The sequence below is a fragment of the Daldinia vernicosa genome (genome assembly GCF_022497035.1).
Source record: "Daldinia vernicosa strain CBS 139.73 unplaced genomic scaffold F5Y00scaffold_25, whole genome shotgun sequence".
NCBI lineage: Eukaryota > Fungi > Ascomycota > Sordariomycetes > Xylariales > Hypoxylaceae > Daldinia > Daldinia vernicosa.
This window is the reverse complement of record NW_025953941.1, coordinates 1-19,084: the sequence shown is the minus strand read 5'-3', so window position 1 is coordinate 19,084 and position 19,084 is coordinate 1. Positions and strand designations below refer to the sequence as shown.

The 19,084-nt window shown below is 46.2% G+C and overlaps 3 protein-coding genes across 3 annotated transcripts; 1 reads left to right on the top strand and 2 right to left on the bottom strand.

The window, feature by feature from the left end:
• The first annotated feature begins 263 nt into the window (after positions 1-263).
• F5Y00DRAFT_82387 (uncharacterized protein) lies at positions 264-1,101 on the top strand. The gene is made up of 3 exons (XM_048014203.1): positions 264-448; positions 540-720; positions 781-1,101. Exons 1-3 carry the CDS (start codon positions 431-433, stop codon positions 984-986), a joined length of 405 nt encoding a protein of 134 aa, XP_047864463.1. The 5' UTR covers positions 264-430; the 3' UTR covers positions 987-1,101.
• Positions 1,102-5,616: 4,515 nt separating this feature from the next.
• Positions 5,617-6,662, bottom strand: F5Y00DRAFT_270040 (carbohydrate esterase family 5 protein; the record flags this gene model as incomplete). The annotated part of the gene is made up of 3 exons (XM_048012545.1): positions 5,617-6,116; positions 6,192-6,400; positions 6,477-6,662. The coding sequence occupies 3 exons, from the start codon at positions 6,660-6,662 to the stop codon at positions 5,681-5,683; spliced, it is 831 nt and encodes a 276-aa protein (XP_047864462.1). The 3' UTR covers positions 5,617-5,680.
• Positions 6,663-12,223: 5,561 nt separating this feature from the next.
• On the bottom strand, positions 12,224-14,463 carry F5Y00DRAFT_253282 (fungal-specific transcription factor domain-containing protein; the record flags this gene model as incomplete). Its single annotated transcript, XM_048010031.1, has 2 exons — positions 12,224-13,622; positions 13,685-14,463. 2 exons carry the CDS (start codon positions 14,461-14,463, stop codon positions 12,224-12,226), a joined length of 2,178 nt encoding a protein of 725 aa, XP_047864461.1.
• Between the last annotated feature and the right edge of the window lie 4,621 nt (positions 14,464-19,084).

Below are 19,084 nucleotides of genomic sequence, written 5' to 3'. Positions count from 1 at the left end.
GCCGTGCTTTCCTCAAATCATGGGAGCTAACTATACAAAAGTACAAAAGTATACTAAGTACGAAATTACCTAAGCACGCGACTAAACCGTCCTAGTCAGAAGTTTTAATATTTCCGTTGCCCAGACAACATCGTCCTATAATCAACAAAGACGGGGTCTGCATAACCGACATTTGCACAAAGTCAAAGCTTTATCCCGCCTACAATCTACCTACACGCCATCAAACGCTACCCACTTCGCTCAATGGAAAAACAGTCTACCATTTCAAACCTAATTCATAATAACTTCAATACTATCTTAACATCGACCACTTTTCCTCGACCTCGATCTCGACCTCGAACTGGCGCGCGCTCTTCTGGAGCTTAATTGCTTTGTTATTTAATTTGCCTCCTATTTTGATTTTTGCTTTAGTATCTTGAGGGACGCCAATATGGAGACGGAGAGTGTGGTAAGTCATTTTAGCCCTAGTCCTTGAGTCGATCAGTACCAGTATTACTATCGCGTGCAAGAGTACAAATAGGAGTTAACTGTCGTCGCAGCAATTTAGGGCCAGCGGTATTCAAAAACCATCGAAAGTAACGACGGGAATACCTAGACCCGGGTCTATTTCCAACGTCAGCGGCCTTCACGAGATGACTAGTTCTCAGACTAATGTTCGGTCGCAACCGTCATCGTCGATTCCGGCGGCACATGGACTTAAGCGTAGTGTGCCGGCGCCAGGTTTGAGCGACCCATTTGTCTAATATCCTGATCGCGTATACTCACAAAGACAAAATACAGCTGTACAGTCCGATGCCAAGCGAGTACCTCTGTCCAAAAGAGCGGGAGAACATGCTAGTACCTCTATCACGACATACCAGCCTACACAGAGCTTGAGAGGTATGGCTCTGAAAGACGTGGTGAGTAACATCCTTTTAATTACAAGTTTCGAGAGCTCGATACCACTCCAAATTCCGACCAGAGTCAACACTCTACCCGTTCCATAACATCATATACCCTGACTAGTATGCTAATCCTCCCGGTAAACAGCCCAGATCCAACCACGCGAGCTTCAACGGTGCCTCAGTGTCCCGTCACACTTCGAACAGCAGCTATTCCTCCAGTACAAGCAGTTATGCTACGAGTATCAGCTCCGGCCATCGCCCCTCTTCCCGATCACAGTACTCGCATTCGCGAACACGATCGGCCGTGAAACCCGGACGGCCTGCAACTTCGATGGGTACACGTGAGGAAGAACAACCCAAAAGCAACAATGGTACAGTGCCCCCCGTAGCGCATGTCCGCGCAAAGCCCAGTTACAGCAAACTATATGGCAAGAAGATTCGGAAGCCCAAGTCTATTCAGGATGTTACAGACGTATCCTACGAAAAGTCACTCTCTCAAGATAGAGAAGTCTCTCTATCTAACAGATTCCAATCATTATCACTCAGCAAACAGAAGACACCTATACAAGGGAATCAAGCGACTTCTAACCCAGCCATGCCCCCTCCGCTCACGACCTTCATCCCTCAGACAACCCCCAGGCGTAAAAGGCTAAGTACCATGGAACTAAATCAAGCACAAGGTGAAGAAACCCAGATGGACCTAGTGGTCCCTACAACCCCAGCTAGAAAATTCATGGATCAACTTGAAATACACTGGAATAATATCAAGAAGACCCCAATCACCACCATGTCACCATCACCCAAAAAGGGACCGTATTTGTCTAAATTTTCTAACCTCACCGGGTTTGTAGTATCCGAGATCGAAGAGAAGCTCGGCAAAATGGACCACGAATTTCAGCAACTAAAAGAGTTCATGAGTGCTACGGAGAAGAGTAGTTTCAGCGTCAAGGAAGAGCTCGAGGTCGCAAAGAAGAGAGGTAGGTCACCGTGTTACGATACACCACGGTTCCATTATCCGCTAAGACGTAACAGTGGCGAATCTAGAGGACCAACGAAACGAATTGCAATTGGAGAGGGCAAAACTTATGGACAAGTTATCAGACGCGGAGCGCCAAGTCCGCAACCTCAACATCGATATCCAGGATCAGCAGAGACGCCATGATAAGTACTGCGAAGAAATAATCGCAGACCATGAAAGAAAACTGAGAACCAAGGTTGACGACTACGAACGGGAAATGGACAAGGTCGCCAAGCTTCAGCAAGAATTCGAAGAAAAATGCGGCATTGAGGCAGAAGCCAGATTAGACGAGCTGTCTCATGAGAATAAGGAGTTGCGGAGCGCCCTCGAGAGACAGAAGCGCGACCACGAACACGAAATTCGCTTACTCAACGTAGATCTAGACAGGCAGTCTCTTCGGATGCGAGATTTCGAAGATACTTTGAGGAAGTCCGAAGACGAGCAACGAATACTACAGGCTCACATTGACGAGAACCTCAAGACGATTGATCGACTCAGGAAACGAGCCGAAGATGCCGAGGAAAGCCTTTCCAAAGATAAAGGCCATCTAGGTGGACAGATCAGTCTTCTAAGTCAAAAACTGGACATCAGCTCGGAGCGTATCCAGAGCCTAGAAGAACAGAATAAAGTCATCCAGTTGGAATGCGAACGAAGGCTTCAAGAAATCGAGCAAGCAGCACAAAAGAAGATTGACGAGGAGACCAAGGCGTTGCGAGACAGGCTCATCAAGGAAGAAGAAAGGCGGCACAAGCTCTTCGAACAAGTACAAGAACTGAAGGGGAATATTCGTGTCATGTGCCGAATCAAGCCACCAGCAGACAAATCGAGCGATGCTCTGATCAAATTTAATCCGCGAGTGAGCGAGCTCGACGAGGACAAGATCGACGGCTTAACCATACCGACAGAGCGAGAAGACTTCAGAACGCCAGGTAAGATGATTGCTGGGGAACCAAAAGACTTCAACTTTGAGCGGGTCTTCGACGACAACTGCACCAATAAAGATGTATTTGACGAGATTAGTCAACTCGTTCAATCCGTCATGGATGGCAAGAAGGTCTGCATCTTCTGCTATGGCCAAACTGGGTCAGGCAAGACGTACACGATGAGCCGAAAGGGGGATGGTATCATCCCCAGAACACAAGATATGATATTTAGCGAGGTCGACAGACTGAAGGTACTAGGCTGGGAATACACTGTTGAGGGCAGCTATTTAGAGGTCTACCAAGACAAGTTGTATGACCTGCTCGCGTCTCGCAGCGCGAAGTCCGAGCCACTCACAGTAGATCCAATCAGCGAAGAGTTAAACATCAAGGGTCACTCGTTCACACTCCTAAAGGAAGAAAAAGACCTTGATGAAATGGTTAGGACGGCAGACAGCAACCGCCATACTGCCGCAACCGCCATGAATGACAGGTCGTCGCGTTCACATTCCATCCTAGTCCTGAAGATCTGCGGGGTCAAAAAGAACGAAGAAGGTGAAATCATCAGGACTCGAAAGGGCACCCTAAACCTGATCGACTTGGCGGGTTCTGAGTCCCCTGACAAGGCGCGTGGTGAACAGATCTACCGGGAAGGTGTCGAGATCAACTCGTCGCTGAGCTACCTGCGAACAGTGCTATCACGCCTAGGCCAGGGCAAGACGGAGGGTGTAGACTTCCGGTCTTACACTCTAACCCAATTACTGCGACCGTCGCTAGGGAAGGGCTGCCGGACGCTGATGTTCGTCATGGTGAGCCCTCTCAAGGAGAATGAGAATGAGACTATAAGGAGTTTGGAGTTTGCCAAAGACGTAAGTGATACCCCATGAAATTCTAAAAGGTTAAAGACCTTGACTAACGGTTTGAGCAGGCTCAAAAAGTCAAGATGGGCGGCAACGGGGGAGCCGCTAAGAACAAGAAATAAGGGTTTCAATACAAGATATATAACAACCGTTTCTTGTACCATAATTTTCCCCCTCTATCGAATTCTAAAGATTCGGGCGGGGGTCGTGTGAGGAATTTGCATACGCACATACCCGTTGTTGGTGGTTCGTTGTTTCCAAGGCGAAGGAAGGAGGGGAGCGATGCGGCGTTCAGTCAATCAGGGCGTTATAGGGGTACGGTAAATTCAATGATGATGATATTGTCGTTTTTATAGTACCACAGTTCAGTTGTTGTTCCGTATAGAGGATCGATGCGTCGATGCGTGTTTGAAGACGCGCTGTTGATATGGACGGGCTGAGTTCGATTAGTGGTATATTGAATATTATGGCTGTAATTATTAACGCGTTTTTTTGTGATGAGGGTTTGTGACGGGTTTGATACTCAGTGATGGCGAAGTATTGTGTATGACTCCTGAGGTAATTCGGAACTGTTAGGGCGTAGATATATCTGACGAGCTCAGGTTCTGAAAAAAGAGTTGTTCGAGTTTCTTGTCTACCTCTTTCTAGGTCTTTGGCGCACTACTAGACAGTGAGTAGCAGTAATGTCATCCGCGATACCCTAGAGTTACTATTGCTCGCAAGCTGTCAAGATCGTGCAAGACACTTTGAGGCCACCCTTAAACCCAGCAAAGTGAAGTTGTTTTGTGATTCTATGATGAGAAATTTCCAGTCTTAACATGATTTTGGTATATCCTCTTCTTGGAAAATTCAACGCGCTATTCAGATCTTCGTAACACCTTGAAGGATACAGGTATACATTGGTTGATACGCAATGTCGGCATCGTGAGAATATGCGTCACTCGATGCGGCGCTCTCACCTCATGGTATTTATTCTACTGCCATCAACCCGTCAGTATCAACTAGTTCAAGTTCTTCGATGTCCATATTCCCAGTAATCCCACTCTAGCAATCCCATAAGCGCACCGCACCGTAAGGTCCTACGGCGAGTCTACTTGCGCGTGCCCAATCCGGCTTAACAGGGGATAAGATAGGGACAGGGCAGGGCAGGGCAATCACCTCACCGCGCGCAGATATGGCATCAACGCCATATTGCAACACTTTCAGCAGCCGACCCCGTTACCTAGGTAGGTAGGTACATGTGTAGGTAGCTATCTATCTCTCTCGTCTCCAGTGCTATAAAGAGCTTGAGAAGTGCCGAAGGAAAAAAACAGGCTATTCTTGTGCGTATTTGTTTCCCTTACTCCATTGATCGTCGGTGTCTTGTTATTAAGAGGGCGTCATGCATGCTATATCGAATGCGCTGCCAGTGGCTGGTTTTTGACGGAGAGGGATGCCGGGGGATATGGCTTCTGGTTTAGGGACGGGATTCTTGTTACGGCTGTTAGGAGGCACTTGGAGCTGGAGTGGAATGTGTCGATAGAGTAAGTAAGTGGTGATAGGAGAGGCATTGAATGATAGTGACTGTTTAGCCCTTTGACGCTGGATAGTGTTGTTATTCTAATGGTACGGTGGGCTTAAGGTGTAGTTAGGATTCTTATTGCTCTACGGAATTACTTTTGTGTGACTTGATTGACAGTGTTTCATAGGAAAAGGCACGAGTGGTATATATTAAGAAATATTCTAGTTATTAGTTATAGCTTAGTTCTAGTCTTCATGCTATGTAGGTTAGGTACCTAGTTAATGACTATCCAAAAGTAAGTTGTAGAAGCCAAGTACGACGAATCGCTCATCGCCTGTTCTAGACTCTACCTGTAACTATGCACCTCTAGTAGTCTATCTGTCGAGTAGAGTTCCCGGGATATCTCCAAGCTCCAAGCTATATACAACATGCTCGATTAAGTACTACACGGCATTTATAAACCTTCGTCGCCATCACCATCATACTAGGCAAAGAAATCACCTGTATCCACCCACACTACCAACGCCCTTGGGAACCGGTAGCGGAGGCAGCGACAGCGGAATAGCGGTAGACGGCTGAGGCGGCGGCGGAATGGGTGGAAGCGGAGCCGGGACCGTCACGTTAGGGAACACGAAGCTTCCGTTTGGCCAGGGCCTTACGGCGGCGTCGTCGAGCAGCTTGCCTGCGAGATAGTACGTGGCGGTAGGCACCCACTTGACGTAGTCGAAATGCACCGGGAAGACATACAACGTGCCGGTACACACGAGATCGCCCGAGTTGCAGATGATGAGCGTCCGATTCGTATCGAAATCCTTGATTCGGCCCCCGTCTTGCCACGTCTGCGTGTCCCCGAAAGTCACTACGCCTACGATCCTGTCCTTTACCTCCTGAGTTAAGCCTTCGATGGCCCGGTGCGTAAGGGCTGCTCCTTGGCTATTTGAGGTGTGTGTTTAGTCATATTTAACTAGATACTTAATGATAGCAAAATATAAAGAAATAAACGCCTACCTATAGCCTGCCGCTACGATCTTGGAGTCGGGACAAGTCGCCGCAGCGTTCACGAGCAGTTGCATGTCGAAGATCCCCCAAGGCGGCGCCCCTCCGGGATAGAAATTCGTTTCTATGAACCCCCAATAGTCCACCCCCTGAGTGGCCACGTTGGCGGGCCCGAACAGCGCCTTCAGTCCGTCGGACAGCCGCGGGCCAACCGTGTTACCCTTCAAGGCCGTTAGTAAATGCGCGCTTGCGTGTCATTTCGCCTGCGCATTGCGGCGCTTGAGATAGGTAACATACCATATTCCCAGGTTCTATGGTGGCTTTCGCCCAGATGAATATGATGGGCTTGCATCCGAACTCCGTCAAATCGTGCGCCCAGTAGCCCGAAGTCCATGATTGGCGAGGTTGCAGAGATGATGCTGGTAGCGTTGATACTGCTGCGATGCCTATAGATAGGACCAACAGCAAGATCGACGCTATCATCCTCGATACTCGGATGCGCCAACCAGGGCACAATGCTGTCGATAGCCACACCGTATATCCCCGGCCACAATCTAGTTACAAGGTCTCGTCCTATCTCTGGACAGACTCGGCCACGTCGAGGTCTCAGCAAAGATCAAATATCGATGTAGACATTCCGATCAAGTGGTTTTATCGGTATTCGTCTACGGCCTATGAGGTGGAAGTTACCTATGAATATAGGACGGGATGTTATCGGATAATATGCGACAAGCAGGCCGAGACATGCTACATGTCTTGCTCGTGGGTAGTCCCCAGAATGGAAAATGACTAAGGGGGGAGACCCTCCCGGATGATTTGCCCAGGGATCCAAGAAAGGGTCCAAAGGGATCGCCAGCGGCTTAAGGGCGATTAGCAAAGCTTAACTTCGCAGGCTAGTTAGTCGTGATAATAATAATAGGTGATGATGGCGCAAGAGCCAGGATAGGTGATCGTCATGGTGCATCTGCGTTCCTGATATTCAAGATAGATTAAGGCTCGGAGGAGAGCCGCCCGCAGCTCAACACGGATCCCTTTGGCCGCAATCGGGTCGACCTAGTCGACATCTTCAGCTGCCATTGGATCCCAGATGAAATATCCCGGACGTATCTGATAATTCTTCTGCCACGCACGCTGCTTCGTTTTAAAACAGTTGCACCCACGCCCCGGCAGTCCTCGGCAGTCCCGGGAGTAACCATACACTTATCTTCGGGTGGGCCGCTTCGGATATTAAAGATCGCAGATTCTGGTCTTCATATATATATATCTCCAACATCAGCAGAACCTCAGGCATGTGATAGTGGCCCTTCTGCGCATGTTGTCACTGTCGATAGGTTAGGTCTCGTGATAAGGGGAGTACATGCAGATCTCAGGTATGTAATATCTACCTAACCTAGATATAATTTAAGGCTGCTTACTCCCCTCTCGGTGTTTTTAATTCAAGTAAGCCTATCAGCCCGGGCAAATCTATCTGAGCACTCTACGAAATCTTGCTAGCGGCCTCAACTTTGCTGGTTATATTTAATAACATGCGCTCTCTAAGTACCTAAGATATGAGCAACTGGAATTATAATACGTTGAACTCTTGGCATTCAATAGAAAATACCATCTTGAGGTACTCAGATGAACAATATCATGGTTAAGAAGGCCCTATCAAAGAGTTTTATACTGTTCCCCGGATGGGCCAAGATCCGGTTCTGCGGCGCCGGACTAGTCCCGGCACACTGCCAGTAAGACTCTTATAGATCTTGCATCTTGAATATATATCGCACTCTCCACTAACGGTAAAACAGGCAAAAGGCGGGGCGGGCGGGAACTATACGATACCTACGGCAAAGCTGCATCGCTTGATTCAAGGGTTGCCTAAAGCCGGACGGATCAGCAGACGGCAAAGCATATTCGGACCATTCTTAGGTAATCTTCATCTCGCCTCTATGCGTCTGTAAATATAAAGGTTTCTTAGTATGTGCTCGTCTGATACCTCCAGAACCGTTGACATGCTCTCGAGGGTGGGGGTGCTGTCCCTTAGCCATGGTCTAGTAGACCAATCAATGAACAAGGCTGTTCCAAATATGGTATGTATCACAATTGTGGCAGATATTAACTTGGACGAGTGTGTATAGTTATAAAGGAACTGAAAGATGGCAACGAGTTATCGTTATTACATATAGAGTAACTACTATTATACCTAAGAATCTATACACATATATAGCTAGAGGATGTAACGTGATGGTAGGACCGGGGAGAGGCAACTCATTAAATGCACTCTCTACTTATACGTATAACATTTATAAATGGCCTTGGTGAACCGAAGATGCTAAAAGTTGATCCATAAGTACACTATTGAAAGGCTCATAGTAAATATACTTCTCCATCCTTTACCCCTGACCGCCCCTAAAAACTCAACGACGTACTTAAATGAGTAAAACAAGCCATAAGACATCGCACCAGTCCCATATCACAGCATTAATAACACAAACTCCTATTGATTATACCTGCCTATTATCTACATATATTCCAACATGGCCAGTGAGGCAATCCTTTATCCCTTATTCCAGCCGGGTTCCAGTCCTATCCTACCAGGTAATGTGCAATCTTCCCTCGCAATTCAAGAGCTCAACACGCCCTCTAAATCACTAAATTTCTCGCGGAGAAATTCCTGCACTTCCGGATTCCCGCCTAGCCCGGCCAACAGCCCCTTCGAATCACCCTCGATCTTAAGACCCTGGAGTCCGGTAGCACGCGATAGAGCCACGTACACTTGGCCCTCTTCAAACGCCTTTGACAAGTTGACAATAACGCGATCAAGCGTCAACGACTGACTCTTGTGGATCGTCATCGCCCAGGCAGGTGCCAGAGGAATCTGCGTCCGGGTAAGCAAGCTGTACGGCCTCTCGTCCCCGAGCTCTGCAATAGTGCAATTCGCATACACGGTGCGAACGTGACCATTGTGAAAACGGACTATCGGCCACACCTTGTACTTAACGCCAGGGCTGTCTATGAAATTTTTAATTTGCCCCTCTTTCATCTCGGCATAATCACCGAATATCTTGTTCTCCGGTTCATTATTTCCGTCCTTGGCCTTTGGTAGTTTCTTGGGATCATACTTCTCAAAACCGCAGATAATACCCTGGCTACCGTTGCACAAACCTGCATCTAGGTCCAAGTTGACGAGCAAAACTACAAGCATACCCTTCTTGAGCTGCACGCATTCCTCGAAACGGTGGTCATCAAGAGCCTTTAAGGGGCCTTCTGGTTGGACCCCGTTAGATTTCCTCATGCCTTTCCAACCTAGATGCGGATGAGTGGACTGCCGCCATATAAAGTTATCATAGCACCAGTAAATGTGGTTGATGGTTTTCAATCTCTCGAATTCCCGCTTGTTGACGTTAGAAACCTCCTCCCGGGTAGCGTACAGTCTAGTAGCATGGTGCACCATACATTTATGGTTCATTAAGAGATCTGTATCGGCTTGGCTGAGTTGTCGTCCAATCCTACACTTCTGTAATATTCGGATAAAGCTTTCATCACTCTGCCGGTGAATGGTGTTAAGGTGGACATGAACAAAATTGCATTCCGCCCAAGCCTTGCTCCGGAAGGCCCACTTATCTTCATCGCGATATTCATGGCCTCGCTTGCAGATGTAGACTCTGCCATCAACGGTCATTTTCTCCACCAGCTCAAATCCACATTCGATGCAGTGTTGAAAAGGTTTCACGGGGGGCAGTTGGCAAAAGTCCCCTGTCACAACTATTTGGACTCCCCCGAATGCGCGTTGATCTGAGTTTGATTTTTGTCGTGCTGCTTTCATAACCTCGTTTAGCCTTTCAAAATGTAGGTTTTCCACCATGCTAATCTCGTCAATTACAAGAACGTCCGTATCCCTAAACCGTTTCGACACAAACTTCCCATGTGCGGCTGCTCTTAACTCGTCCAGTGTGCGCTTGTGGTGATCTGGGGTCCAGCCCGCAAAGGTCCAAGTCGTGGATCCACCCACTTGCAATGCTGCTCGGCCGGTTGGTGCAACAATGCGAACAGTCTTACCCATCGTTCGGAGGCGCTTCGTGAAAGCTTTTAGTACCGTCGATTTACCGCAACCAGCCGAGCCGGTATAGAATACATTCTTCCCACTTGCTATCAACTCAACTAAGCGGGCCTGTTCTGGACATAGCGTAGGTTCCTCGACGTGTTCGGGATTTGCTGTCTTCTGCTTACTCGGTGACACCGGAGAAGAGGGCACAGATGTTGGTATCTGACTCGACATACTCGGTTCATCGACTGTATATATATAATCACGTTTCAGGCTTGGTGATGGTGAAGACGAAAGAAGGATCGGAGACGTAACAGTCTTCTGTAAAGTTTCAGCTGTCGACGTAGGTGTTTCGTCGTCATCACTAAGCAAACTGATCACTTCTATATGAGAAGTTTGTATTTTGCGTCGCTTTGGGGTACGTTGAGCGACCCCTCCGTCTTGAGATTCGGCAAGACTTGAACTTGGTTGTGGCGCAGGATAAACCGAAGTGTATTGCTGAGAGGGGAGCACGGCTGCTTGCAGACAGGCCTGGGGAGGGTTGGGCCATAACTGAGGCTGCGATAAGGGGGCTTGATTAGTTAATTGAGGTAGTTGGCCAGCATTGGGTTGGGCCGTTGTAGAGCCTGAGGTTGACTCTGGATGATGAAAATACCAATTGTTAGCATCAATAATGTTACATGTTTATGTTTACCTAAGTACATAATGTTTAGGTAGTCTTACTCAATTTGTTAGACATGTTTTACCTTACCTACCTGTTAGGAGGTAGGTACCTAAGGTAATGGAATTTTGTGTTGGCGGGAAAGGTTACAATGCATAAAAGGTGACGGCTTCTTTCCGAGCTGCAGGCGATGGATCAAGTAAAGTAGGTCAAGTGCCAGAACACATCTGGGGTAGTTGCCCTGATGGGTAAATTGCCAGCTGATTGAAGCTTGACGCGCCTCCCTGCAGCGCGTCGCGAATTAAATAATGTGGGGTCTGTGGTACCCAACCCTGCGGGTAGTCCGTTGAAGGAGACAGTATGGTTCTACCCGCGATTTCCCAATCTTGTTTCCTATGCGTTACTTCCACTTTTTACCATGACTTTTAAGTATCATATTCACAGCTTATAAGAAACAAGCTTTAAGGTTAACGGGATACCATCAAACTATTTCTATTAATAAAGCGCACTATCTCTTCATATACTAGGTTAGGTAAGCTTAATAAATAGAAAGTTACCTACCTAAGCAGTAGAAGGAGTCATATGTCTACTATCATACGGTCATGTAAAAAGATTCATGTAAAGAGATGCAACGCTAAACCCCAATATCTCATCTATCATATCTCAAAAAGTCACAATAAAAAGACACCCATATTAATTATTTTACTGTATTTTGACTATAAGTCTACCTAAACTAACACGGTGATACCTGTACACCATTCATACCCTTTAGCAACCCTTTGTTCGCTCTCGGAGCTTTCCAAGCTAATATTGTTGTAATTGGGACACAGCCCATCTTGTACTTAATAGCATCACCCCCCCTTTCTAGTCGTGATCACTTGCGTTCGTCCCCCTCTCGTAGCGTCCGCCCCCTTATTCGTAGATAGGCTGGCGAGTGTTCTTGGCACGTAGATAATACACGCGCGGTGTTTCTTTCTCCGCACACACCGGCTCTTCCCGTACGCCTCGTTGAACTCCCCTGAAACATAAAAAAGAAGAAGAAAATCCAAGAAAGATGCAAACGGCCCGGTTGATATCCCAAAGTTCCTAACGTAGATAGATTTTATGCTCCCGATTTGAAATCCCAGTTATGTGGCGTTCAAGCGGGCTAAGTGCGATGTTCTCTCGCTCGTATATAAGTAACGGTACGGTCCGCAACCCGCGGGCTGGTATGTTGGGTATCCTTCCAACAATATACAGAAGAAACCCAGGTCCGCATGTGGACAAAAGTAGGGGATGATAATATAAGATACAATGTTATGACTTAAGACAAGTCTGAGGGGCGGCAGACATTCGTGCGGAGATATTCTGGTGTTACTACCTTAATCCGCTAAAGTCTACCTCAGGATTTATGTGGCCGAGGCCTAAGGTATTCATCGAGACGCTTTCTGAATTCGCTCGCTGTAGTGCGTGGAAGTCGCCAACGGTTCTCGGTATTTGCGATGGTTGATGTTGATGTTGATGTTGTGGTGGATGCATGATGAAGCTATTTGCTCTTTGTGGAGGTTGACGATGCAGCATATTATTCATTATACTGAACTGCGGGTTTTGTGGTAAACTCTGCTGTTGGCTCATTCCCGCCATATTGGTTGGTTGGCTTAAGCCGTGGCTCAGGTTTGTGTGCATGTCTGTTTGCATTGTATTGCCCATGGTGTGATTCTGGCTCATTCCATGTGGTAGGCCGTGATGCTGATGTTGATGCTGATGTTGATGTTGGAGATGTGGTTGCTGCGGATTCAGAGACGCTTGCTGATTAAATGAATGCTGTGGTGGTTGTCCCATCGGACTCATTATATCAGGGATTGAGTTGAACTCATTGTTGTGGTAGTCCACGCCTGGAGACATGACCGGCGGCGAACTAACTATGGGGAAAGGCGATTTCATATCATCGCCGCTGTTAGAGTGAGCCGAGTCCGTCCCGATATCTTGGATGTGCTGCATGCTACCCGGGGTATACGGCTCGGTCTTGAAATCCATCATCGGAGGTTGAGCCATACCAGCGTTACCGAATCCATCAAAGATATCGATGTTTTGCATGCAAGCATTTTCCGGAGCACGCTGGAGAATGGGATTGGCCAGGCGAGGCAAGACGTCGTGGACCTTGTTCAACAAAAGCGGGAGGAAATGGTGGTCTCCATTGCGAAGGACTGATAGGAGCTGCAGTAGCGAGTTAAGTTGCTCCCGAGGACCCATACTGAAAGGATCGCCAGATGAGGGTAAAACTGATAGGACGTCGATCAATGAGGATGAGATCTCCAGCAACTTTGCAACGAGGGGCATTCCTAGCAATTCGGTACTCTGGGTTTGGAACTGGGATGTCATGGACATTAAATCTCGCGACATGTCGATAGGGTATTGCAATTGCATCTGATCTTGACTGCCCTGAGGAGCGCAACCATTCTGCATGCTCAGGTGCCACGTAATCGTTTTAAGCCATTGCTGGTTTGCCCGCAAGTCGGAATCCTGAACGTTCATGTACGGCGGAATCATATCCGAGAATTGCTTCTGTAAAGCACTGAGATACGATGGCGAAGACTCGCTACGAGTCTTATTCCAGAAAGTGATAAACATATCATCAAACGGCCTAAAAAGATTCACCAACAGGATGTATCCATTCAACTGAGGTGCAAGGGGATCTGTCGGGTCGTCGGTCATGGTAGGAAGATTAATAGAAGCCTGGAGCGTCAGAGGTCGACCACGCTGCAGAGCATACGCCCTTTTAAAAATGTTAGTTTCAGCAACGCCAGGCGCAACTTGTTGACAATTTAGGGGAATTACCTTTCTGTTACAAACAGAAGCCAATAGAGACGTCGTCGTCGCGAGGCCTCGATATTGTCATATTGTAAGTATGTCTCCTCCTTGTTCATTCCGATGATATGAGCTAAAGTCGTAGCCTCTCGGAGATAATACCAGGCCTTGTCGTGCATGTCGAGGGCGTAGTGAGAGCAGAAGAGAAAATAGCTGGTGCAAAGGCTGTTCAGAGATGGCGATTCCTGGTATTCATATCCTTTTCGAACTCGAATCGTCTCTTCGATCAAAACCATTCCGGAAGCGATGTTGGCTCCGGGCAAATGCTCTAAGAGAGGGTCGGCGCCGGGCACATTCATTCCAGGTTGAAACATCATCCAGGCGCACAAAGACGTAACAAGACAATATGTGTCGAGGCCTGAATCGAGATACATCGACTGCTGTTCGAGTCGCTGTCGGTGGAGAATCGGCATAATCGGGTACATGTTGGCAAAGAAGAATTCGATACATTCTTTGGCCATCTCGCTGGCGAGGAGACCAGGAGTCGGGGACAAGGTAGGGCTGCATGGAGGGCTGTTGATTCCATTTAGTCGGCTCTGAACTTTTGCTGATAGACTAGTTTGTCGTTGCGTCTCGCGGAGTTCGCTAATAACCTTCGCTCTCGAACCCTTGGGGCCTTTCTTCTGAGGTATCGCATTGTAAGTGCAGGTTAACTGGGCCGAAGCACAGTTGCGGCACGGGTTGATGCCGTCGCACTTTACTTTTCGTCGATGGCAAGCATCGCAAGCCCGTTTTACAGCCTGCGACATCTTGTCTTCCTATCTCTTAGTTTACCGAGACTAGGTACCTAAATTAATTCGAATTTCCGAATTTCGATAGAGTCGACACTGTCGAATGTCGAATGCGCCACACTGATAATTGATATGTTACACGCCGTCTTCTTCAACTACTTCCAGATCCAGCCTATCCAATGTTTACCAAGGCTTGTGTGGAGAGCGTATGCTGGACACGGCAGTATTTGCGGAGAGAATCCGGAGTGCTGGAGTGAAGCAACTGCACAAGCGTGCTTAATCGGCCCGTCGCTCAAAGAAAGGCGGAGGGATCACGTTCATTGGGAAAACGCGGGGATTCGAACGTCCGGGGTTCGTCGAAGTGGGTAGGCCGACTTGTTGGTCACTAACACGGACGTACTAATAAAAGAATGCAACAGATGACATATGTTATGTCAAGATAGTTTAGAATGAGAGGGTTTTGGGAAACAGAAAAGAGACGGTCGTCAAAACAGATCACGACACTAGAACAATAAAGAAAAACGGAAGAAGAGGGAGCAATTAGCCAGGTAAGAAGGAAAAAAAGATGGGGATTAGGACGAGCGGATGGGATGGTGGATTTTTAGCGTTTTAGCGAATGGGTCAAGCTAAGACTAAAAGACAGAGGAGAGTGTTCCCCGGCTAGTAGGAATAGTAGGAATTAGTAGGAAGGGGAAAGGGAAATGAGAGCGGCTTAAGGGCCCCTAAGAAGGCTAAGAAGGCTAAGAAGGCCTAAAGGGCAAGGGTTGGCAGGGCACAGAGGCAAGAGACGAGACAAGAAACCTGGCAAGGACTGGGAAAAGACAGGAAAAGAGGAAAGAGAAAAGAGAAAAGGCACTGTGAGTGGCCGATGTTACTATCCTGACTCGGGCTAGCAGCACCGAAAGAGGTAAACGTCTCCGGCAAATGGCGTTGTGCTCTGGTATAAGAGATGAGTAATAGTAATATTAAGTAGAATACCGAAGTCCAAACGAAGAGTGACGCTAACACCGTTTTGTTCCTGGCGAGCCTTGGCGAATTACATAACGAGGACGATACAGTGTGGCTGTACTATGTGTGGATGTAGATGTGAGGTACCGGTATACTTATATGTAGAGAGACAATGACTTGTATCGACTTATTAAATCTTGTCTCGCAGCCACCGACATCTTCCTATCCGCTTCCATCCACTATCCACTCTGCCACTATCCACTATCCACCCCCATAATCCACTCCCCAAGCGTTCCCCCAGTTTGACCAGTACCGTAGGTACGCAGTAGTAAAACTGTACCTAACCTCAGAGAGGAAACCTGCCCGAACGGTGACGAGGCGGCAGTGTACGGTAATATATATGCATGTGAAGCATTGAAATATAAAAATAAAAATAAAAATGAAAACAGATTATAATTTAACAGTGGCCAGAGTAATGCATCATCTAATTGGCCACCCGTCGACCTAACCAAATGCCTCAGGAGTATCAATCGCAGGCATGTCAACAACGTATCGTAGCGGATAGACGAGAAATAAAAACAAAGGGCACGCACTTAGCAGTAGGAAGCTCTAACTTTGCTAGGGGTGAGACCTGGGGAATGTCCAGGGTGCTGACGACGAATCCGGGTCTCCAGCGATAACCTCAGCAAAGGCTCGTGTTCTAATTCGTACTTTTACATAATACCGTAATACGATACGTGATGGTGATGATGATGATAAATATTATGTCTACTCTCGGAATCAAAAAGAATCGAGCTGAATAGTGGCTTGCATATAATCTATACCGAGCGCTGCAAAGAATGACCCCCAATAGGATAACATTAACTTACCATATTATTAAACGTGAATAGGCACTAACAAGAAAGTTGAGGCTGTCTGATCGCCAGGATGAAAATGAAAGGAAAAAAAAAGCGGGCAGGTTACTTGACATTCGAAGGCTTCTAAAGAGGATTTGATATTATTGTTCCTGTAACCATTCATTCCCCTTCCTATTGACGTTGAACAAACCTCGCCTACTCCGCTGCCATCTTCGTCTACAGGGCTATGACAATGGTCAAGCAGATAAAACAACCGGTTTGTTTCTTATTCTCCGTACCTCTGTACAAGGTAGGTATTTACCTAATAGAGGTAGAGAGATATGAGGCTGACCGCATACGCGGATACACTGCTTAAAGAACCCACAGGCGGCAGATGGGGAGGCAGAGATAAAAAAAAATTTTAAAATAAATAAAAATAAAAATAAAAAATTGGGGGTAACCATCATCGATCAATCCGATCAATCCGATCAATTGAGAAATGTCCGCAAATTTTACAAATTTACGGGAGGATCGTCCAAGTGCCAGCGTCGCAAAACGCGAACTTCTGTGGCACTCCGCAATCAACGCAACGCAGCGCAACGCATCGGCCGAGCTGTTGGAATGTCCGTCTGCTGCATGGAACAAATCGCTAAACATTCTTTCGAATGAGAATAAAAACAATAAGGCATACCTACCTATCCAAGCAGTTTAGATTAATATCGCTTCTTGGATGTCCCGATAGGCAGTCGAAGCGAGAGAGTATTGGCGAATAGATGTCGCCCATCTTTCTTTCTTCGCGGGCGTTGATGGTGGTGATCTCCCGCGATTCCTAACGAGCCAAACGTATTGTACCAAAAATAGCCTTAGAACAGGCTTTGAGTGCTACGGGGTGTCCAGATGCTACGTTGTATCGTAGGCAGTTGGTTGCCTCGCTGTCATTGGTGGGTGGCCAAGTGATCGCCCAGCATTACTCGATATGCAAATTTCAAAGGAAAACAAGATGGAATATTCTTTGGAAGTCTTCCCGTTTATCCGGGTATTATTCAGAAAGAGATGGCGAATACATATCTTAGTCAAATATTATATAGTAATGCTACCTTCATAACTATCACGATATCTACAGTATGTGAGTCTTCATGAATTAAACCATCTCGACTACTGTGTTGCTTCTCGCGTAGGGCTGGAGCTGGAGTTATGTAGCATAGATTTGTTAGTGGACTTCGTCATCCATGTCTTCCCCCACCACACCCCTAATATCTGTACATACATACCTCATCGGTAATCCGCCTCTCCCCGTTAACACTATCAAGGCTCACCTTAAAATTATCCATCCATCGAGGATCGTGACATCCGCAGCCAGGGTTGGCTTTGAAACGGGGTAAGTCAAACGTTGAAAGACGAAAAAGGTACGGACAATCCCAGAATAAGAAACTATATCAAGACTCGAGCCCCAAAATGGAGGAGGAGTGTGCTTCGAAGGATGACAGCCAAATGACAAAGAGCCCTAATGCGCGACATTGACTCGTAACCTTCAGCATTCGGCTTTGCCCGTCTGACCAGCATTGATATTTTAAGCCTTACCCTCGGTAAACGATCACCAAAGATAGGTACCTAACTACTATATTCTGATCTTCGAGTTCAAAATAAACAACCTATCACGAAACAAAGAACAGCTGTTTCTAGCAAGTCTTCTCCGCGCCTGGTCAATAGATCTACATCTGCACATCTGCAAAAAGAGAAAAGGGGCGGAGTTTTCTTGCATCTTGGAGAGCTCGTCCAACAAGATAACATCCCGTCGACGGCCCCCGGGAAAGGTTTGCTTTGGTCGCAATAAATCGTATGTCGTGGTATCTCGCGAAATGCATTACCAGACCTTCGGGACCACACCACACCACACCCCTCTTTACCGTGGGCTGATTAGGTACCGTCACTACCCATCTAAATAGTTGTATTTCAGCTCATTGCGCGCCACATCCAACTACATCCAGTCATCCTGTTCGACGACTCGTCGTCATCGTGACTTGATTGCGCTGAACGGAGGTCGCACAGCAGCAGCTTACCTACTACCTAGAACCACAGAGCGAGTAGTTAGTGTAGGTAGTTGAAGAAAAGTCTTGCTACCTATGTAATATGCATGATACGTGACATGGAAAACATGGATGACGATCCTGCCAACAGCATTATGCTCATAGTGCGAAGAGATACAGTGCCGCTTAGACCACACAGCATCCTGTGCCTTTTGTGTTGCCCCAATTGCCGTTGCCCAGCTCGCAAATCACAAGCGAAAAGAGGAAAGTCTCTCGGCCGAGACACCCATTTTCAGTCGTCGGTAAACATACGTAATAAAGCATAAAGCACTTTTATTTCTCTTAACGTAAACCACAGATCAAAAGCCCACACAGGTTAAAGGCCCATAATTTTAGACTTTTTATATTCAATTAAATATTACTTAATTACAACACATTTAATTCAATTAAAATTTAATTAATCTTTTTCATTAATATTTTTTAATTTAATTTAATACGTTTATATATTATAATTTATATTCTCGTAAATGTTATAACATTAAAAAACTCGTTAAAATTTTTATAAAACATTATTTTTAATAATAATATTATTAATTATAATGTTATTATCTTTTTTTTTAATTTAAATAATATTTTTTTTAATTTAAATAAAAAATCTTTTATATTATAATTATTTATTTTTAATTTTTTAACGTTTAAAAAATATATAATTTATTTTTTAAAAATTTATAACTTTTTTTTTAATAAAATTATTTTATATAATAATTTATATATAATTTTATTTAATTTATTTATAATTTTAAAAATTTTAATTAATAAATTAAATTA

Coding starts and splice junctions, on each gene's coding strand:
- F5Y00DRAFT_82387 (XM_048014203.1), top strand. Junction 721..780: donor GCGTAGTGTGCCGGCGCCAG/GTTTGAGCGACC, acceptor GACAAAATACAG/CTGTACAGTCCGATGCCAAG.